This window comes from Nyctereutes procyonoides, unplaced genomic scaffold (genome assembly GCF_905146905.1).
Source record: "Nyctereutes procyonoides isolate TBG_1078 unplaced genomic scaffold, NYPRO_anot_genome, whole genome shotgun sequence".
NCBI lineage: Eukaryota > Metazoa > Chordata > Mammalia > Carnivora > Canidae > Nyctereutes > Nyctereutes procyonoides.
The window spans coordinates 25,715,610-25,736,414 of NW_026575122.1; the positions used below are offsets into that span (position 1 = coordinate 25,715,610).

General features: G+C 42.2%; 1 protein-coding gene across 10 annotated transcripts in view; it reads left to right on the plus strand.

The window, feature by feature from the left end:
- ANKS1B (ankyrin repeat and sterile alpha motif domain containing 1B) overlaps positions 1–20,805 on the plus strand; it is a 1,038,970-nt gene that overhangs the window by 753,610 nt on the left and 264,555 nt on the right. For all 10 annotated transcript variants that reach the window (XM_055336281.1, XM_055336283.1, XM_055336282.1 and 7 more), the window contains one exon: positions 5,099–5,251. In XM_055336281.1, the coding sequence (XP_055192256.1) occupies positions 5,099–5,251 (153 nt within the window). The remainder of the gene's footprint in view (positions 1–5,098; positions 5,252–20,805) is intronic.

A 20,805-nucleotide genomic window follows, 5' to 3' on the forward strand; every position in this document is an offset into this window, starting at 1 on the left:
ACAAATCCCTCCATCATATAGATGGACTCCATCCAATCAGTTGAAGGCCTTGTAAAAGCAAGACTGAGGTCCTCCATAAATAAGAGGGAATTCTCCTTCTAGACTGTTCTCAGACTTCAGCTGCAACATCAGCTCTTTCCTGGGTCTCCAGCCTGCCAGCCTATCCTGCAGATTTTGGACTTGTGTGTGTGTGTATGCACATCCCATTAGCTCTATTTCTCTGAAGAATGCTAACTAATATAAATACCAAGGGTTTTGAATTAAAGAGTGACTGTAGTAGTCAGCTTTCCCCTGTATGTCATAATTCCAGTGATTATAGCAACATAAAATATACACATTTATTTACACATTTATTTTTCTTACTCGTGCATCCAAATTCAGCTGGACTCATCCAAACTCAATGAACCATGATAGACTTCAAGGTTTTACGTTTAGGTTTGCTACACAAGTCTTCACCTTTCTCCTGGGACCAGCAGTTGTGTGACTGTTTAGCCACGTGTTATGCATGTAATAGATAGCACCCAAAAGGATTAGTAGATCACAGGAATAGAGAGGCCTCACTTATAAACTGCCACACTGATACTTCTACCTGTACCATTGGCCAAGCAAGTACATGACCAACATCAATGGGATGGAGAAGTAACTCCAATCACGTGGGATAAAATGCAGATCCCTTGGCAAAGGGCACACAGGCATAATTCTAGTAGAGGAAGAAACTGAAGACTTGGAAACAATCTATGTACCATATATCACATAATCCTTACACCACCACTTAGGGTAGATGCTATTGTCAGAATCCAAAGTCTATTTTGGAAGGAGGGAACTGAAATCAAATTTATGAGACTTATGAGAATCCAAATTATGTTGGCCTCATTAAATATGATAGTAAAACAGAAGGAGGAATGTATGATGACTCCTAAGCAATGACTTGGGCAATGATGTAATGGGTCCCCACCCACTGAGATTAGAAACCCAGAGAGAGGGCCAGTTTGTGAGCCAAAGGAGACATTGTATGATAGCTTTAGAGGCCAACTACGTGAGGTATCCTACAAACATCTGGAAATTTGTCTCTTAAAGCTCAAGAAGAGAAGCCCATCCTGGAAAAAAACTACGAAAACAAAGGCAAAAGTATTACAAGCATGGGAAGCAATATCAGCAAAGATACAGAAGTGTCTTGTACATGCAGTTCACGTTCATGGTGTGGCTAGGAGCTTAACACACTGTTCAGACAGGCACACGTGTCTATTCATCTGTCTTGGGGTACATGTGGCCCAGTAGTGTAGGACTAAGTTGAAAAGGCAAGTTTATCCTTGATCTCAACTGCCCTAGAATTCTGGAATAGGACATTTTCACTCTCATCAAGAAGGAGCCACTATAGTTTTCTGTGCAAGTGTTTACTTAAAAGCCTGGCTTTTTGGAAAACTGATACAGCTGCACAATAGAAGCTAAATCAAAGGTAGGAGGCCGAGGGGAAGGCTACCGTGTTAGTCTTCGTAAGCACCAACAAGAACCTAACCAGGGCAGCAGCAGTAGGAACAGAAATGAAGGAGCAGATGGAAGAATTGCTTCAAAAGACATTATTGTGTGGCACAGCAACTATCCTGCATATCATTAAATATGTGTCAAGTTAATTTTGTAACTTCATTTGGCTCTAATGCTTTCCTCTCCTCAGGTATGCAGAGCCTTCATAATTTATTGGTCATCTCTTTGCCTGTTTTTTTTTAATTAAGAGTTATAATCTCCTTGAGGAAGAGACTATGACTGTTTTGTTCTGTCCTGCCCCACAACATCCATCAGAATAGGCACCAACTAAATACTGAGTGAGTGAGTGAGTGAGTGAGTGAGTGAGTGAGTGAGTGAATGACTGAGTGGCTGGAGGAACCCTGCCCCTGCACACATCCGTCCGTGTGTTCATCTCCAGGTTCTCTCCACTCTTGCTCTCTACTTTACCTGCATCTTCATCCTCCCCCAGATACATTCCTCCCTCTCACCTCCTCAAGGTTGCTCATGGAGAACTTGCCTTACAGGAGGAACCAGATTACCAAGAGTCTGCATTTAGTCAGATACTGATGTGTTTTTCCCCCCACATCCTGCCTTCAACCAAACTCAACTGCTTCTGTCTTTACATTTTTAATGTCATTCAGACATACCCACTAACTTGCCAGTCATGTAAATATTGAAAGCTCAGTTCCAATCTACATAAGCCCCTAATTTTATTCACTCAGCCCCCACCCACCCCACTGCTCCCCAAGTTTAGGCTTCTTTCCCCTGAGGAACTGGCACCTCTCTCTTCTCTGATTCCAAATGTCCTCCCACTGGAACAAGAAGGAGGAATCGGGAGGAAAAACAAACTTCCTTCTACGAATTGGGTTTGCTTTGTAGAGGTCTGGTTGATGTCCTCACCAGTGCTCTTCAGCTAACTGTGACCATCAGCCAACCTCCGTGTGGTAGGTGGCCAGTGATTGTTCTGTGTGTGTGCTTGGGGTGACCCATGAGGACGCCAGTGCAAAGTTCTCTGGGATGGGACATCTGAGTCTACCCTAGATTGATTCAAGGCTCCCTAAGCTTGTCCTCAGTATCTGCCACTGGGGCGGTCGAGTTCTGGACAGCTAACACTAAGACCTTGCCAAGCTGTCAACTGGGGAAGTCAGGGAGTTTCCCAGGCTGCTGTGATTAGTCAGGATGGTAGCATTGGTTCAACTACTTCTTCAAAGTCCTAGAGAATATCTCTAGCCCCAGTATTTTTATGACCCATAGTATATGAGGATACTTAGTATCTTTGTACCTCTGGTTTGGATCCTAATCTCCAATTTTACACACACACGATGCTCAGTTATTTGCAACTGCCACTAAACTTCACTTTACAAACCCTGAGTTGTCATTTACATTTGTAGCTACTGCGGAATAAATATTGTGTTAAATGTCACTAAACAAATCTTCAGCGAGTAGCTAAAATGGGTCAGTCCAGTGTGCAAATGACATACAAAAGCCTGACCGTTCAGACTCTAATGCAAATGAAGAATTATACCGTAACTCCCAATAGAGGGCATTTAAACCTCAAAGTGGAAAATAGATTGGTGAGTGGAACAATAGAAAAGAGGAAAGGAGAAAAAATAATTTAAAAATGAAAGAGTAAATATAATCCCAGAAGAAGAAAAGAGAGATAAAAGAGCTGAAGAAATACTTTAAAATATTGATTAAGCCTGTCCACAAGGGGAAAAAAAAAACAGCAACAAATTCTCTTTTGGGGGCCATGTGGGAAATTTGCATATGGACTGTATATTAATATAATTTGATCAATGTTGGATTTTTTGAGTGTGATGCTACTGTGGCTACATAGGAGAATGTCCTTGCTCTTAGGGGATACTTGATGAAGCATCAGGAGGTGAAATTTCATCATGTCTGCTAAAGGGGTCGGGGGGAAAATAGGTCTTCCCAATGGTTCACCTACAATCAAACGTGTATTGTATGCATGTGAATGAGAAAGTGGGTATAGAGTAAAATGTAGAAATTCAGTGTGGCCAGATGTTAACCTTGGGTAAATCTGGGTCCAGGGCATTCTGGGAGACGTGGACATGCTCCTCCTGGCATTCTTTCTTCAAGGAAGGATTTGCCCAGCAGTGGGGAGAGTGGTCAGCAGACAGCCTCCAGCTGTCAGCATCTGCACAGTCAGCCTCTGCTGGGGAGAGCAGCCTCACCAGAGCCATGCTTGCCCCATGCCAGCTGCATCCAGTGACAGAGAATGTGGAGATGGGAGCCACAAAGGTCCAGTCATGCTGCCAGCACAAGACCTCTAGTAGCATGACCTGCTCCAGAACCGCCCCCTCCCCCGGATTCACGGAGGCTTCATCGGGACCCATCACAGTCTGACTCCTCTTCTGCCTGACCCTCCTTCTCGTCCCTCCTTTCATAGGTGTTGATCCACTAACAAGCACCTCAAATCTAATTTAAAAAAAAATGAAAGTAAAAATAACCTTCAAAATGAGAACGCTGCATAGTGACAGAGAGCCTATCATGTTTAGGATAAAAATCTCAACCCCTGACGGCCAGACTAATCTTTTCTCTCTGCACAAATCAGAATCATCTAGATTTCCATTAAATATTTATCTCCTCGAATCTGAAGGAAGAGGAAAATCTATGTATTTTGCCCTGTTTTGCTCTTCCTATCCTGAATTGCACTGAAGGATCACATGAGGTTGATGAGGTGCCAACTTTCTGTAATAACTGAAGTATTAGATGCATGGTAATGGCATGCAGAGCAACGCAAGTCTTAGAAGTGAGTTCCTTCAAAAATCCAATAACCATAAATTCAACTAAAATTTCAAATAAAAGCCAAAAAGCCTAGAATAATCACACAAAAATTTAAACCCAGAAGTTTCTCTTGCTTAAATTACTTTCACACTCCAATTTAAACTCAGAAACATTATGCTGCTGTCACACTTCTTTGTTCTCCTAAAGGAAAAAAAAAATATCTGTATATAGCTGACAAAAAATAGGAAGCTGTCTGCCAGCAAGTTCTCTATTCATGTCTAACATACTGTAGAGTCTATGCAGAACACATGGTCTTTAAACACCGAAAAGCCTCTCCTTTACTGGCTTAACACTGCAGTATGTTTCTCCAGCATGTTTGCACTACCTACAATACATGTCTTGCATAAGCATGAATTCCTTTGGATGTTTAAGCGGTGCAGTATTTTCACATGCTTTGATGTTGTACATATGAGAATTATCATCTACATTTTGGGAGTGCAGTTTCTTGCACATTGAAGTGAATATGACTCAACTGCCATGACTTTAGATTTCATCCAACAGGATGTCAATAATGTCTACACCAGAAGTTTGACATATTTCGTCTTCTCAAATGTGGAGCTGACGTAGCAGCCAAATTAGAAATTTCTGGGTGCATTTTTGAGAGCTAATTCAGCGGAAAATTACTAATTACTTGGAATTGTGCAAACCAAAGTATTTTGGTTTTCCTTAGTTTCTTATCCAAAAAGACCTGTTGCTTCAGATCAGATAAATTTCCAAGTGGCAGGATCTATCCTGTTTGTGGGGACTCAAAATAATCCTAATCCTAATGTGATTTTCTTGATTACAGATGAGACCCATTGGCCATGATGGCTATCATCCCACTTCTGTCGCTGAGTGGCTGGATTCCATTGAACTAGGGGACTACACCAAAGCCTTTCTAATTAACGGCTACACTTCGATGGACCTGTTGAAAAAAATCTGGGAGGTTGAACTTATTAACGTAAGTTGGTCTCTTTAACATACCTTCCCCATTCAACCCTTGGTAAATGAAATTCACGTTGGAGGTAGGTAACATTTTTTTCTTTGTTACTGTGCGGACATCCATCAGGATTTTACAGGTATGCCTTCTGCTTTAAATATACAACTGTCTTGGTTCCAGTCGAGCTCCACAGTACTTGTCTTTTTAAGTTCTGATGGGGAGAACTAGGAGGACTCTCAGGGTGTTTTGCATTATCCAAGAAAACCTCCCAAGTGTTTTGAGGCTTCCCATTTTAGAAGATTTAGTCAGTTCAGGTTATGAGCATGATAACAAATAGGCTCCCATCCTGATCTTGCTCCTACTCACCATTAAAGATTAGAGTTCTCATCTTTAGTTTCCTATCTCCATTCTGTTTCTTTGACTGCATGTATAAACCCTACTTTTGAATACACACTGCTTTTGTTTGTTCATATTAAATACGCTGCTATAATATTGACATTTTATTACCCAGGGCTTATATCTAATCTTAAGATGTCTGTTTTATTTATATAATTGAAATAGATTTTTTATAAAAACTAGCCAATATATGTTGCCATGTATTCAAGCCCAAAGAGATCAACTCAATCTGCGTAAATGGTTTTTAATACTGATACTTATTTCATTTTTACTGCTCTTTCATTCCCAATGGCATCAAGGAATGAAAGAAATGGAGTGGGAACATGTAATTATCATGACTTCACATTGGTATCCTGAACATTTCTCTTCCTAAATGAGTGAAAAATCATTTAATCTTTTAGAGGGTTTCTTAGATTTAAATTTTATATTCTAAAACTTTTTTTAAAAACCCATCCATAAGTTGAAAGATAAAGCAAATAGATTTCTTCTGGTTCAATACAGATCCATTCTACTCTTTATGCCACTTTCTCTGCACAAGTCCAGTGGCTACATATTGCATGCCATTAATTATTTTACATTATTATTATTAATAACTATGCTTTTAACAGTCTTAAAAATAATGTCTTTTCTATAACATCTCATAAAAACTGTTCTTTGATCTAAAAATCAAGTTAAATAGACGAATTCTTGGCTCCTTCTTTCACTTTGCCATCAGTTCCTCTTTTCTGTCTGCCCTCATGCACTCAGAAAAGCTACCATTATTTCAGCAGAAACCCTATCTGATGGAAATCCCCTGATTCGTTTTGTTTTTAGTCTGTGTGGCAGCACAGTGGAACTAACTGAGACTGTGTTGCATTCTGGTTGCATCCGGGAGATTGCAGTTCTCCTCCAAGCACCTCCTGTTAGCCATTTGTTTAAGGGGGACCTACCATAGATCAAACAGGCTTCCCATTAAGTGACATTCTAGTCAATTATACAACTTGACAAATACCTCTGTATAACGTCTTCTGAATACTGTTGCTCCCCACTGAAGAACAAATACACAGCACATGAATCACTCACTTACCAGGGCATTAGCAGTAATCTCTCATTGAAAAGAAGGGATTCCAATAGAACTGTATTATAAAATGTTTTCTTTGAGGCAAGGATCATTGAAGCAGGACAATGAGTCTCTCAGAATCCAAATGCTGGGGCTAATGTTTAAGATGTGAGCTAGGACCCACACATTTCTTGGCGCTGGGGGGACCAGAAACCTAGGAATCCCTGTTGGGTCACTGTGTTCCCTGTGGATGATAGCAATGCCTGTAGGTCAGTGAGGCATTGAGGCCCCGGGTTTATGCCAAGGCTCAGGGACTGATCCACCACCACCCACATGCCAACCAGCCTTGATTTGGGACAGAAGAATAGCTTTCTCCACCCATACAGACTTTTGAAGCGTTTTCCCTTTAGCTACATTTGCTGTAATACAATTGGACTTCAATCCGGAGAGAAGTACCTACCTGTCACAGGTACTTCTGTTGTAACAGAACCAGAAAACATAGTCACTGTGTCTTAGATCTTGAGGCCAATTCCTCTGGCCTGGAGTACGTCTGCATCTAATACCAACCTGGTATATTTTCCTTAAACTGATAGAACTTAAAGTTTGTGAAGTCTTTATGGGCAAGTTCACATTCTTGAATGAGGAGGCTTTGGGAGTCATTTAATTCTATAAATATATTTATTATGAACAAAAATTGATCTATACCTTTAGGCTTGGAAATCAAAGGACAAAATTGTAATGCCCGCCAGAACTGCTGCAAAGGGTAGTGCGTTTGATGGTTCCAGGTTGTTGAGTTTTAAAATGAAAGAAAGGCGCAATGCGTGCCCCTCTCTGGCTTACAAAGCTTTAGGCTAGTCTCAAATTCAAGACTTGAATTTATCCCAACTCATGAGGGAAGACATCCAAATATAAAATAATCTCATATATAATATATGGGCCCAGTAATTCTATATTAAGTACCCATAATTTGTTGTTTTCTAGCCTGAAGGGAATGTGCAGTCACTTTGATTTAGAGCAAAGCTCTTAAGAGAAATTCGCATCCTGAATCTTTGTAATGAGCGGCTCATTTTTAAGGAAACCAAATGGCTTTAGTGACCATTGCTCTATGTAAAGTGAAAAGTGCAAGGTGGGGAGCTGTCTTTGATACAGAGGTGTGCTGATGGAGGGGAGGAGAACAGAGGGTGAGGAGGCTGGCTGCTGCTGTAATTACACATACCTTTAGCATCATTAAATAGTATTGATTAAGCCTCCAATTTCACATGGTATTTTGCTTGATATTTGAAAATGGTAACACATTTCTCAGTGAGTATAAGTCTATTCAAAGTATTTTCATGAAGAAAAGAAAACTATACAAAATTGTGATTTGAAAAGTACAAATACATTTGAAATTATAATCTTTCAAAAAGACCCCAAGGATTTTTGGGGGGGAGGGGGGCCGAGTACATTATTGCCTTTGAAAAACAAGGTTATTTGAATAACCTAATGAAGATTTTGGTCACAAAAGTACCCGAAGTACAGAGATGAGGGAGAGCAATAGAAATCTCATTTCTTAATATCAGTATTCTCAGCAGTGGAAATTGAGCACAAAAAAACTTTCAGGATATAGGTTTTACAGATCCCTGTGTGTGTCTAGACTTAAAGAATTTAGATGCCAATAATTGTTCCTTCTATTCCCTAATCTATGCTTCATACTCAGAAGCTCTTTTATTAATAGCTCTGTTTTGCTTCTGTCTGCTACTATCATTAATAGCATCATTAACATTACTTTTACTTTTGTATTGATATTTTAGTGTTATATGAATATATTGAGAGAGATTGTCAGCCAAATTGTTCCCTGTGCAGATGCTAGCTGGATTAACCTCTCGTTTGAATTATAGTCCTCTTCAAAGGCTTGTTGAGAGAGCTAAAGACTAGTTAATGGTGCATTAGTACTCAGGCCCTGTACAAGGTATTATGACCAGGTTTACAGCGGTTCCTACTGCTATTGATAACCTCAACCAAAGAAGTATGACAATTAATAATTATTATTAAAAATGAATAATTTATTTTACCACCAAGTACCTACCAAGGGGATTTTGGTTTGATGAGATAAATTTGAACACTGTCCAATTTATTAATGTGTGAATCTTAGTGTAGAACATGTCATTAATTTCTTCTCATTGGGTTTACCATTATTTACCAAGGAAATAATTTTAGCTAATGCTTACAACAGCCTACAATACTGATAATGATAAAAGTACCCATCAAGGGAAGCCTGGAGGGTACAATTGGTTAAGCGTCCAGCTGTTGGTTTTGTCTTAGGTCATGATTTCAGGGTCATGAGATCGAGCCCCCGTGTAGGGCTCCGTGCTCAGGGCAGAATCTGCTTAAGACTCTCTCTCCCTCTCCCTCTGTCCCTACCACCCCCCTACTCTCTCCCTTTCTCTAAAATAAATACATCTTTAAAAAAATAGTACCCATCAAAATAACAAAATTATAATCAGCTTTAATGCATTCTTAATTCTCTATTTGTAAGTATAAGAATAGCTTTAAAAATCTGACTACAGTGGTTGGTTGTGTTTTAAATACCTTCTGGGAGAAACAAAATAATTAAGGTAGCAATACCCATATGTGTCCCCTGAAAATAATTTGACTTATTTTTGCAGCAGTAAATTGATCAGAAGATTATTTTCTTCTTGCCTAATAGCTGCTGAAACTATACTTACATCACTCTTTCATTTAGGACTGTCAGATTTTTCTGATTTTTGGTTTTTCGGTGGTGTTTTTTTGTTTTGTTTTGTTTTGTTTTGTTTTGTTTGCAATTTTGTTGATTTAATTTCTACCTTTCCAGGGAAATTTTGTGACAATCTAATCACTTGGAGATATACTAAGAATCTTTCAAATTTAACGTTCTAATTTTGTGTTAAATCTTTGTGTGACTTTATTTGCTTTAAATGCTGTAGAAATACAGTCCCATCAGTATCAAATTTAGACTCATTACTGCTTTGATGTTTTTTATTTCATGATCAACATTATAAACTCTTCACTCCTTTCTATCCTACACTTATTGCTGTAAATGCAATTAAATTTACTCCCTAAAAGTCTTTTTCGGATCATGCATGTGAGCATGTGCGCCTGTGTCTGGGTACATGTATCAGATAAAGGCAAATGGTAATTCATACTCCCAAGCAAGGAGAATACTCAACAAATTCACAAATTACAGGGGATGTAAGAGGAGGATAAATGTTATAATTCCATTTCCAAAGCAATTATTTTAAGTAAAAGGTTATGCCTTCACTATAGGACCTTAATAAATGAGAAATATTCATATTTCCACACCCGGGAGGCTACATCGTCCAACACTTCAAATGTTAACAACTTTAATCAAAGCCAAAGGCTTTCACTAGATAACTGGATATGAGTATTCAAATGTAGAACAAACTCTAAATTCTCCATGGAGGTAAGCATTCCACTTACGTCTGCATACGGGGTAGCTGGCTCTTCATAAGACATCAGGACACCCAGGTCCTCCTCCAAGCTTCAGACTGGTACCAGGTCTGTATCAGGCAAAGCCCCCAGACTCCATCACCCTCCCTTACTGCATCTGAACTGCAAGCTCTTACAGGGATTCTCTGGAAGCTTCCCGCTTTGGCTCAACTCTTAGGAAAAGCACACTTCTCCCTCCCTTACAAGAGAGGAATGATCATCCCCAAATAAATGCTCACTTTCCAGTGATGTTTGGCCCCTTCACATCCAGCCCGGGGAGTGGTGATGGACTAACACTGGCAGTACTGGTTCCCTGACTTTCAGCATATTTTACACATCCGTACCTATTGTGCTGCTCTCAACTTTGGAGCTTTGACCTACACTGAGATTGAGTTATACTACCTTAGAAGACACTTAGACATTAGCATGTCATTGGAAGAAACATAGCTCTTCTTTTGCATTCAGAGTAAATTCACATACTTGCAGTGCCTCAGGGTCAGTATTTGGAATAGGCATTATTGAATCACTGATGCCAGAATTAGTACACACACACACACACACACACACACACACACAGAAACTAAACAAGGCATTCATACCTGAAGAGAGCACTCAGCAAAAAACTATTTTCAAGAAGAACTAAACTCCTCTGATTATAGCCATGTATGAACCACCTCTGTACAAAAAAGGAAAATCATGTTCTATCTAGAAATGCCTACCCCCCAATAAAAAGTTATTTTAGTGGACAACGGTGGTTTGTTTTCTTCTTCCATGCCCCCAGATGCCATTCACTCTTCTGATCAAGACCAAAGCATTCCTAATTTCTTCTAGAGAAACCTCCCTCTGTGGTCTTCCTTGCCTGAACATATGACTAATCCAAGCTCAGCCTCTCAGGATTTTCCCACACCCTCATGGGCCACAAGGTAGGCCTCCTTACAACCATTAATAATTCTTTATAGTTTGAGGGTCCAGTGGAAAAATGAAAATTAGGGACCCTGTGTTCAAAAAGTATTGACAGATTTTTAAGACAATGCCAGTAGAGCAGTAAGCCAAACAGAGTCTTTTGAGGAGCAGGTGCCTGAATAACCTCTTAGGTCACGCACCCACAAAGCCATCCCTGCTTGTCGTTCCTTCGTCTATAACTCTGTTCCTATCTGCTGTGATTCTCCTTCTCCTAAAGCTCTTAACACTTTTATTAATAGTGTGGGGCTGCTGGTAAAAAGACTTTATTTTCCAAGGCTGTTTTTGCTGAGTATAGAATTCTAGTGTAACTGTCCTTTGGAGATGTGGAGCCACATCCTCTCTCCTGCATCATTTCTGAGGAGACATCTGCTGTTATCCTTTCTTCTTTTGGTTTTGTTGTTGTTGTTGCTCTTCCTCTGTATCTAACTTGTCTTCCCCCCACCAACCCCCAGCTGCACCCAAGGGTGTTCTCTTTATTTCTGCTTTTGAAAAATTTTATTGTGATGAAGCTTGATGTCGTTTTCCCCATGGTTTTTGTAAGTGAATTATTTCTGAGCTTCTTAGATAGGAAATCTCTAGTTTTCATTAACTTTGGAAGTTTTTCGGTCATTCCCTTTTTTAATTTTTTTTTATTTCCCATTAAATTCTTATGTTTCTCCTTTTCCCTTCACCTTTTCAAAACTTTTCTCTGGAAGTATAATATTCACACAGAAATCCACAAATCTCATGAGGGCATTGCTTAATGAATCTTCACCCAAAAATTGCACACCTGTAACTAGCACCCAGAACAAGAAATGGCCCAGAAGACCCCTGTCACTAGTGTCCCCACCACCCCCTAAACAACCATTATCCTCCTCTCAACATCAGAGTTCAGTGTGCTTGTTTTTGTACAGTATGTTCTTGCACCCAGCTTCTTTTGTTTGCATCACATCTCATGACACTTTAGGACTGTGCATTCTCTCATCGCCATGGGATGTCCAGAACTTGTTTTTATGGCTTTATCGAGATGTAATTCACATATTACACAATTTGCTCATTTTTAGTGTACATTTGATCATAGTCCTCTCAATTCAAAGTTTTACGAACCACCGCCACCACCACAAGCATTTTACCATGTTGAGAATCTTTAAGTGTAAGTACAGTGGTATTTATGCACTTTGTTGTGCAACAGATTTCTTGAGCTTTTCATCTTGGAAAACTGAACCTTTTCATCTTGGAAAACCATTCTATTTTCTGTTCCTAAGAATTTGATTGCTACTGCAGATAGCTCATGTAAGTGGTATCCTGCAGTATTTGTCTTTTTTATGACTAGCTTGTTTCCCTTAGCATAATGTCCTCAAAGTTCATCCATGTTATGGCAGATGACAGGATTTTTCTTCTTTTTAATGCCGAATAATATTCCATTATATGTATATACCACATTTTTTTTGTCCATTCGTCTGTTGATAGATATGTAGGTTGCTTCCACCTCTTGAATATTACAGACAATGACACAGTGAACATCAGTGTGCAAATATCTTCTCGAGATCCTGTTTTCAACTCTTTTGGATATATACCAAGAAGTTGTATTACCAGGTTGTATAGTAATTCTATTGTTAAATTTTTGTAAAACATCCATACTGTTTTCAATAGTGGCTGCACTATGGCCATTATTTCTTAAAATATTATTTTCTGTTCCACAGTTTCTCTCCTCTGCTTTGGAAACTCCAAATATATGTATATTAGGCTATTTGAAGTTGGGCCACAGCTCATCAATGCTCTGTTCACTTTTGTCAATATTTTCTTCTCTCTGTGATTCATTTGGATGGTTTCTATTGTATGACTTCACGTTCACTAATTTTTTCTTCTTGTAATATCCAATCTTCCATTATTAACAACCAGTGTATTTTTCATCTCAATGATTATAGTTTTAATCTTCAGAAGTTAAACATGAGTCTTTTTTATATTTTTTTCAGATCTCTATCTAGCACGCTCAATCTTTCCTCTAACTTGTTGGAGCATATAGAATGCGGTTATTATAACAACTGTTTTAATGCCCTCATATTCTAATTCTAATATCTGTGTCAGTTTGGGATTGGTTTGAGTTGATTGATTTTTCTCCTCACTGTTCTCGGCATGCCTGGTAATTCTGATTGCATGCCAAGTATTATTAATTTTACTTTGGTGGGTGCTGGATATTTTATTCCTGTAAGTATTCTTGAGCTTTGTTCTGGGACATGGAAAATCTCCTGGGATATACTCTGATCCTTTCAGGTCTTGCTCTAAAGGTTCGTCAAGCAAGCCCAGAGCATCAGCTAATACTCTCGCTACCAAGGCAAAATGCTTCTGTGTATTCTAACAATGTCCTGTGAGTTTCCAGATTTCCTAGTCTGAATAGTGCAGACTATTACCAACCCCCTTTGTACTCTATGTGCTATTCCCACTAATCTTTTCAGGTAGTTTTTTTTTTTTTTTAAACTAGCCACAGTTTGCTCACATGCATGTTCTGATCAGTACGCTACCCGAATATGGCAGCCCCTATAGCCCACCACCCCCGCAGGGCCTCTTCTTCATCTATCCTCTCAACTCAAAGAGTCTTCCAGGCTCCCTGGGTTCCTCCTCCTGCACCATGGCCTGGGAATTCCCTCAAGGTGGTAAACTGAGGCAACTGTAGCTCTCACTTTGTTTCTCATCTTCAACGCACCAGTGTCCTTCATTGCTTCATCCCAACATCTTAAAAATCAATGTTTCATATACTGTGTGAGGATTTTTAGTTGTTTCAGGTGAAAGCACAGTGGGGATAAATGCAATCCCTGTTTATCCATTTTGGCCAGAAGCCCAAATCCATGCTCCTTTTCTTAATCCCTATAGGCTAGGGCCCACGGCTAAACAATTGGAATTTTTGGTGACAGCATCTGGGCACTCGGAGTGTCTTAAAAGCTTCCCAGGTGAGTTAAATGTTGAAAACCACAGACATAACCAGTGGGGAGCCATTAAAAGGATTTTAATCAGGAGAATGACATGATCAGAAGAGTAGGCAGGGGCCAGAAGCCAACACACTCAAGAAGGAAGAGCTGGCTGGGAGGAAGGAGCTGAGTCAGCCGATTCTGCTATACAGCTATTTTCAGCCACAAGTGTATTAGGCACGACAGCAATAACACTTCTGTGTCTCCTTAGAACCTGAGAATATCCCTCAATTGGAAGGACATAAATACAGAGTCAATTTTCATTGTTCTATCCCTATGTATCAAGAATTTACTATAATCAAGTAAATTATAGTGTGTATTCAAAGGAGGTTAGGACAAATATGATACATTTCAGAAATGCTTTCCAGTAGTGACTAAAACTTTTCAGTTTGACCCTTAAAAGGCTAAGCCCTGGTTATGTAAAAAACTGTACTTACTGTTTACAAAGCAAAGGTAGGACATATGGTGTGTGTCAGCATTTCAAATGCACCCTCTCTTCCTTCATCTGTGCCTTGAAATCAGGTCACTCAATTTGAGGTCTTATAAATCTGCCGCTCGGTATGTGACCTTACATCACTCACCACCAATGGGCCTCCGCTTCCCAATGGCAAAGAGAAGATAACAGTGTCCGCCTCACTGGTTTCGTAGGTTTTCTGTGAGACTCCGAATCACATGAGGGCTTTTTATTACCCATCCCTTTTTCTTCCCTCTCTATTTTACTGTTCTTTCACCTATCTCCTTCCTTTCTGTCTTCCCTAGCTCTGTCTCCCAGAGTTAGGGAGGCTGGGAACAGCTGCTTTCACTGCTTAGCTGCCATTTGCTCCTCACTCTCAGTACTCACCTGCTGGAACCTAGAAAGTCCTGTTGAGGGTACCACGTCTGGTCTCTAGGAACGGCTGCCCTGCCGCTGTTTTGCCCCCTTCCCAATGCCAGCCCCTTTCTGCGGGGCTGAACCCCACCTCCCGTCTCCCAACAGTTATCCTCTTTCCCCACCAGCCCTGCCCAAACCCTCACTGCTTACTGCTGCTCAGAACCTGCCATCCTGGAGTGGGCGAATGTCAGGTGGGATGATTCTCTCAGCTCCTGTAGCAACATTCAGGATAGAGCTCCTGAGGATCTTCCCCCACCTTTTTCTTTTTCTTGACAACACATCAGTACAGAATTGCTAGTTTCTTTTGTTTTCCCCTACCCCCGCCCTCACTGCAACTACAGGGCATTGACCCTTGCTTCTCAGCCACATAGTCCTCCTTATTCTTGAAATGAAACACCTAGGGCAGAACAGAGGAACGGCTCAGAGCTTAGGGATGTACTCATTCTCAGGTTATCCTCCATAATCTTAGTTAAACCCTTAAGTCCTGTTGCAAAGTCTCAGCTTGACAACCCATAAGAGTGGTAACTTCTGACTCGTTCTTGAACTAGTTGATATTTTCTTTACACCAAAATTGCTTCTCTTAAATATATAGTATTATTCATTATAATGAATCAGATAACTTTTTATTCTGCATTTTGCTCAGCTTTCTAACATGGTTTGAGGACTTTTGTTTCTTTAAGAACTCTTTGGAGATATTTAGGGCAGAGCCTGTTGCTAGGAGATTCATGTATGTTGCAGTTAAATAGATAAATACACTAAACTGGCTCTGTGCTTCTAGGAGCTTTGTGAGGAGAAAAAAATTCTAATGGATTACTCCTATAGCACAGAAAGTAAAAAGGAAAAAAAAATCCTCCATAAAATGCAAATACACTTTTCATGCTATCCTCATGAAGAAACGCTTTAGGTCTTCCTTAGGAGGAGATCTGAGATCGTACTGAAAAGATAAATCTTTGTCTTCTTAGAGGAAATGGAAGCCAAAGAGGTATTTTTGTTAAAAGAAAATTATTAGGAATCTTGAAGCCTGACATATGAGCTATGATGGAAGAGATTGACAATAAATATAGAGTCAGAGTAAATCATAAACATTAACATTTTTACTAAAGTGTATATATAAGATTAGTGTTAGAATCAGCCCACTATGAAAATAATTCAAGAAGCTGAAAAGGAGGGAGATTAGGTAGGTGATTTCATAGCTTGGGATTTATATCTGCTTTAAAGATATTTAAAGTTGATTTAGAGTTTAAGTCTAGCTATTTTGCTAAAGAGATGTATTATGTTAAGTTGAATATCTTTGGTCTCAAATTACTTTTGAACTTAAGCAAAAAGCTATTACCTTGAACCTCAGGAAGCCTGTAAATTCCTTACTGTGCCGATCTTATGCCTGGCACCCTGCCGCCACCTGGTGGCAGCATACCTAAAGTACATGTCAAGTGACTAGTAAGACAATTTCTTAAAGGCAGAAACTAATTGCAAATTCGGTGCCAGTTTTATATCAATCCCTGTTTATAATTTGATATAATAAAACATGAAACAGGAGAGTTTTAATTTGTAGACCTCAAACGCCAAATTCAAACACCGTATGCCTAAAACCGTATAACAAAATGGAGAAAACTCTACTGTGCATTCCACCAATTAGATTGATTTGGAATAACAGTGCCCTTTTAAATATTTGTGTGTGTGCGTTTGACATATAAATATATACATTCTCTAGTCCGGTCTTACTTTGGTATCAACTGCTTTGGGGAGATAATTAGATTTCCTAAAACTTGAATAGTTTGAAGGATCATGATCTTTTTAAAATTTCTATTTCATAGATTTGGGGAGAAAATACAATAAGGATTTTATCGACTTTACCCTCAAAAGAACTTGCAGGCTGATGGGGGGAGATGACCATTTAACACCGGATGTAAGAACACGGCGTTAAGGGAAACTAAATATAAGGTGGTCTCTGCATCCCAAAGTGGAGCACAGAGTCTTCTCCTGAAGGGATTGGGGGTGGGCAGAAGAGGTGGGATGGGGGGACCCACAGAGGAAGCAGTAAGCATTGACAGGAAGACCAGTCTCCCAGGGATTAGCTTCCCATTTTATTTCTTACCATTTAGCCACTTTCGGCAAGTCCCTTAACTTTCTCTACGCTTGCTACTAACATTTTAATAATATTAGTATCTATCTTCTAGGTAATATTGTTTCCAATATTCAATAAATATCTGATATTTATCTCTACAATAACCTAGTAGAGCATCGTGCACAATGCCTTGTACATAGGAAGAGCCCTCTGTCTTCGTTTCCCCACAGCCAGATGGAGGGGCATCTTCCGAGTTCCCAAGATCAGTGGGATGCCTTACGGATCATCCTTTGCCCACAGCAATGCTGTGCCCCAATCCGTCTGAAAATGCAGTGGCTTGAGGCAGTAAGCATGTGTCTAGTTCCCAGGGCTGTACGGCAGTAACTTAGGCTGGACTTGGCCAGAAATCTCTTCTGATGTCGGCTGGCTCCCTCACTTCTGCCAATTGGCTCTGGTCTGCTGCTCTGGATGGTCTCAGCTGAAGCAGCTGGGGGCAGCCTGGAGGGGCTCCCCACGTCCCACCCTCTAGCCTGCCCTCCTGGTCACCCCGCGCCCCACCCTCTAGCCTGCCCTCCTGGTCACTGTCACAGGGCAAGGCAGAAAGAAAGGAAAATGTGCAAGCACAATGCCAGGCCTCTGCTTGCATCATGCCTGCTCGTAGTCGGCCAAAGGAAGTCAAATGACCAACTCAGAATGAGGCTAAGAGTAGAGGCTCGAAATTTGCTCACCTTGTGTTGGGATGAGCTGAAAATGCCTGGTGAATGGCCTGGATGAAGGGCAGGTAAATGGCTTGGATGAAGGGCAGGACGAAAAATGGAGACTATCGGTACCATCAACCCACCCACCACAAGAGAGACATTTGATTAGAGAAAAGAGAGAGTTTTAGAACTATGGATGGTCTTATTATTGTTTCTAAGCCTCCAATTAGAGTTTGTGAAATCAAGACTGTCTTGGAAAATCTAAAATGATTAGATGTGCTAAAGTGTGGGGCCCCATAGAAAAAAATACATAGGGTACTATACTAAGGGACTCAGGGCTTAAATGTATGGAAAAGTTGAGGACAGGAGCCCACCCCACTACTGGATAGTAACTGGGATGGTAAATATGCTATATAATAATGGATTTATTAAATCTATAGAAAGATGAAAAATTGGTAAAGTAATTGGCCATTAAACCACATTATTTTTATAAGATTCAATCCGAAAGTATTTGTCTAATGGAAAAACCATCCTTGTGTATTGCTCAAGTGTTTGTTGCACACCGACTCTTAGCTCAGAATGAGTATGCCACAGATATTTTTTGGGGAAAAAGAAAACTACTTAATTTTTTAAAGTGCTTCCAGAATGTCTTAAGAACTCTCAGATTCAATAATAAAAGATAGACAACCAAATAAGAAGGAATTTGTGAACACCCCCCAGAGTGGCTCCTAATAAGTCATATTCTTGTCTCATCACCTCCCCTCGAGCGCGCGTAGAACCTATGACTTGCTTTTAACCAGTAGAATGTGCAGAGGTGATGGGACGGCAGTTCCATGATTACCTTAACCACACTTTTTTTTTTTTTGATTGAACGTAGTTCCTTAGGTCAGTTGCCTCCTCTAGACAGACACCACAGTAGTGGCAATGGTGACGGTCATACAGTAGTAGGAGTTTCAGTGCCTCATCCTCCACCTTCCTGTTTATTAAGTGTCACTCGTGCTCGAGATCTCGTTCTCAGATCTCCACTCTTCCTTGCCACCTCTGGGACATCACCTGCGGACAGGTGACCTCAGCTGGCCCCTTTCAGGCGAGAGCCGCCAGGCACACCTCTACGGCTGTGTTCCTCATGTCCAGTCTCTGGGCTCACACAGCATCCCAAGTTTCGTGGTCCCCTTCTCTCTGTGTCTCAGCGAGGAAGAGGCTCCCTGGAGTCACGGGGACGCAGCGGGCCCTGGCGCCACACTCAACTGCAACCTTTCCATCCTGGCTCCTCCTTACGACTTAAGCCGTGAGCCACACCAGGCTGTCGACGTGTTCTGTTCCCCTGTACCTCCCCCCGAGGACAGCGCCCAGCACGCTGGAGGCCGCCGATGCGTATTTGTTGAGTGACCTAAACATGGTCACATAGGAAGCAAGGTCGTCACCGCTGAGCTGTGCGGACACACCTCATCCCACCTTAGTGCCCCGAGAGGCCCTCTGCTGCCACCCCCGTTCTACAGATGGCAGAGAACTGAGGGTCCGCCGCCCCCCACCCCGACCCCCCACCACATTTACAGGTTGAAACCCTAACCCCAAAGCCATGGCATTCAGAGGTAGGGCCTTTGGAGGTTACTAGGTCCTGGGGGTGGGGCCCTCAGGAATGGGGTCCTTAGAAGAAGAAACCGAGGGGGGGGCTGCACCTCTGCCTAGTGGGGCCGCTGGGTTACACACAGTGTTCCAGAAGAACGCAGGCGGGATTTCGGGGGTGCGCCGCCAGAAGGGACCCCGGGGTACCGCCCGGTACACGGGTGTGCACACAGGACCCGCGGGACAGCGGGGAGGGGGTCAGGCACCCCCCACGGGACCCACAGGATGGAGGGTAGGAGGTTGGGCACCCCCCACGGGACCCACAGGATGGAGGGTAGGAGGTTGGGCACCCCCCACGGGACCCACAGGATGGGGGTTAGGGGGTCGGGCACCCCCTCACGGGACCCACAGGATGGGGGTTAGGGGGTCGGGCACCCCCCACGGGACCCACAGGATGGGGGTTAGGGGGTCGGGCACCCCCCACGGGACCCACAGGATGCGGGCTAGGGAGCCGGACACCACCTCCCAAACCCCAAAGCCAAAGCCCTCTGCCCTTCGGAAACTGTACGAAAGTGAAAGCCGGTGCCCGGCCTGTTGCGCGCGGCCCCTGAGAGGCACAGGGTCAGGACAAGGTGGAAAGGCCGGCGGGAGACTCGCAGACCCCGCGGAGCATCGCTTCCCCACAGGCTCCTGGAGCCGGGGGCCCGGAGGAGAGCGGGCGGGAACGCACACGCCGGGTGACCTGCGTGGTCCTCCCCCCCCGCCCCCGCCGTGGCCAGATGGGGGTCCGGGTAAGAATGGGATGCGGGTCTGTTTATGTTCTGAAGGCTCATCCTGCTGTGGGAGGGATAGACCTGGGATGGGGCAGGGGGGGTGGCAGGTGTCAGCAGAGGACAGACCTGGGATGGGGGGGGCAGGTGTCAGCAGAGGACAGACCTGTGGGATGGGGCAGGTGGGGGGCAAGCGGAGGGCAGGGGGTGGGGGGGCCAAGTGTCAGCAGACGGAGAGTGAAAATCTGGTTCCGAGACCCTCCCAACCGCGGAGGCAAGAGATGCCTGAAACTGCGGTGAAGACGGCAAATGAGTAGGGACCCTGGAGACCGAGCTGGTGAATCAGACATTTCCTGAGGAAAAAAAAAAAAAAAAAGAGGAACTGAGGATAAGCCAAGGTCCTTGGCCTGAGCTGTTTCCTGAGATTGGGAGAATTTAGGAGGAAAAACCAGGGAGGGGAAATGTAGAGTCCTGTCGAACGCGGTTGAGTTTGAACCGCCTTACCACACTTTCCCAAGTAGAAGTGTCTAGAAGCCATTTTACAGCCATATAAAATATAATTAAATCTATGAATCATACACATATTTATGTATTTTTAGGAATGCAACAACTTCAGCTGTCCTTTGCCTTTGAAATCAATATTTAGGATCCTTGCCTGAGAGAAACCACAAGTATGGCCACAACCCATTTCTGTGCTCTGAGCCCTACATGGGGCTGCCCTTCCGTGCAGAAGCTTTTGCTCCTTAGAAACTGGGATTACAGGGAACGCAAGCAAGGCCCCGGGGGCTCAGGGCAGA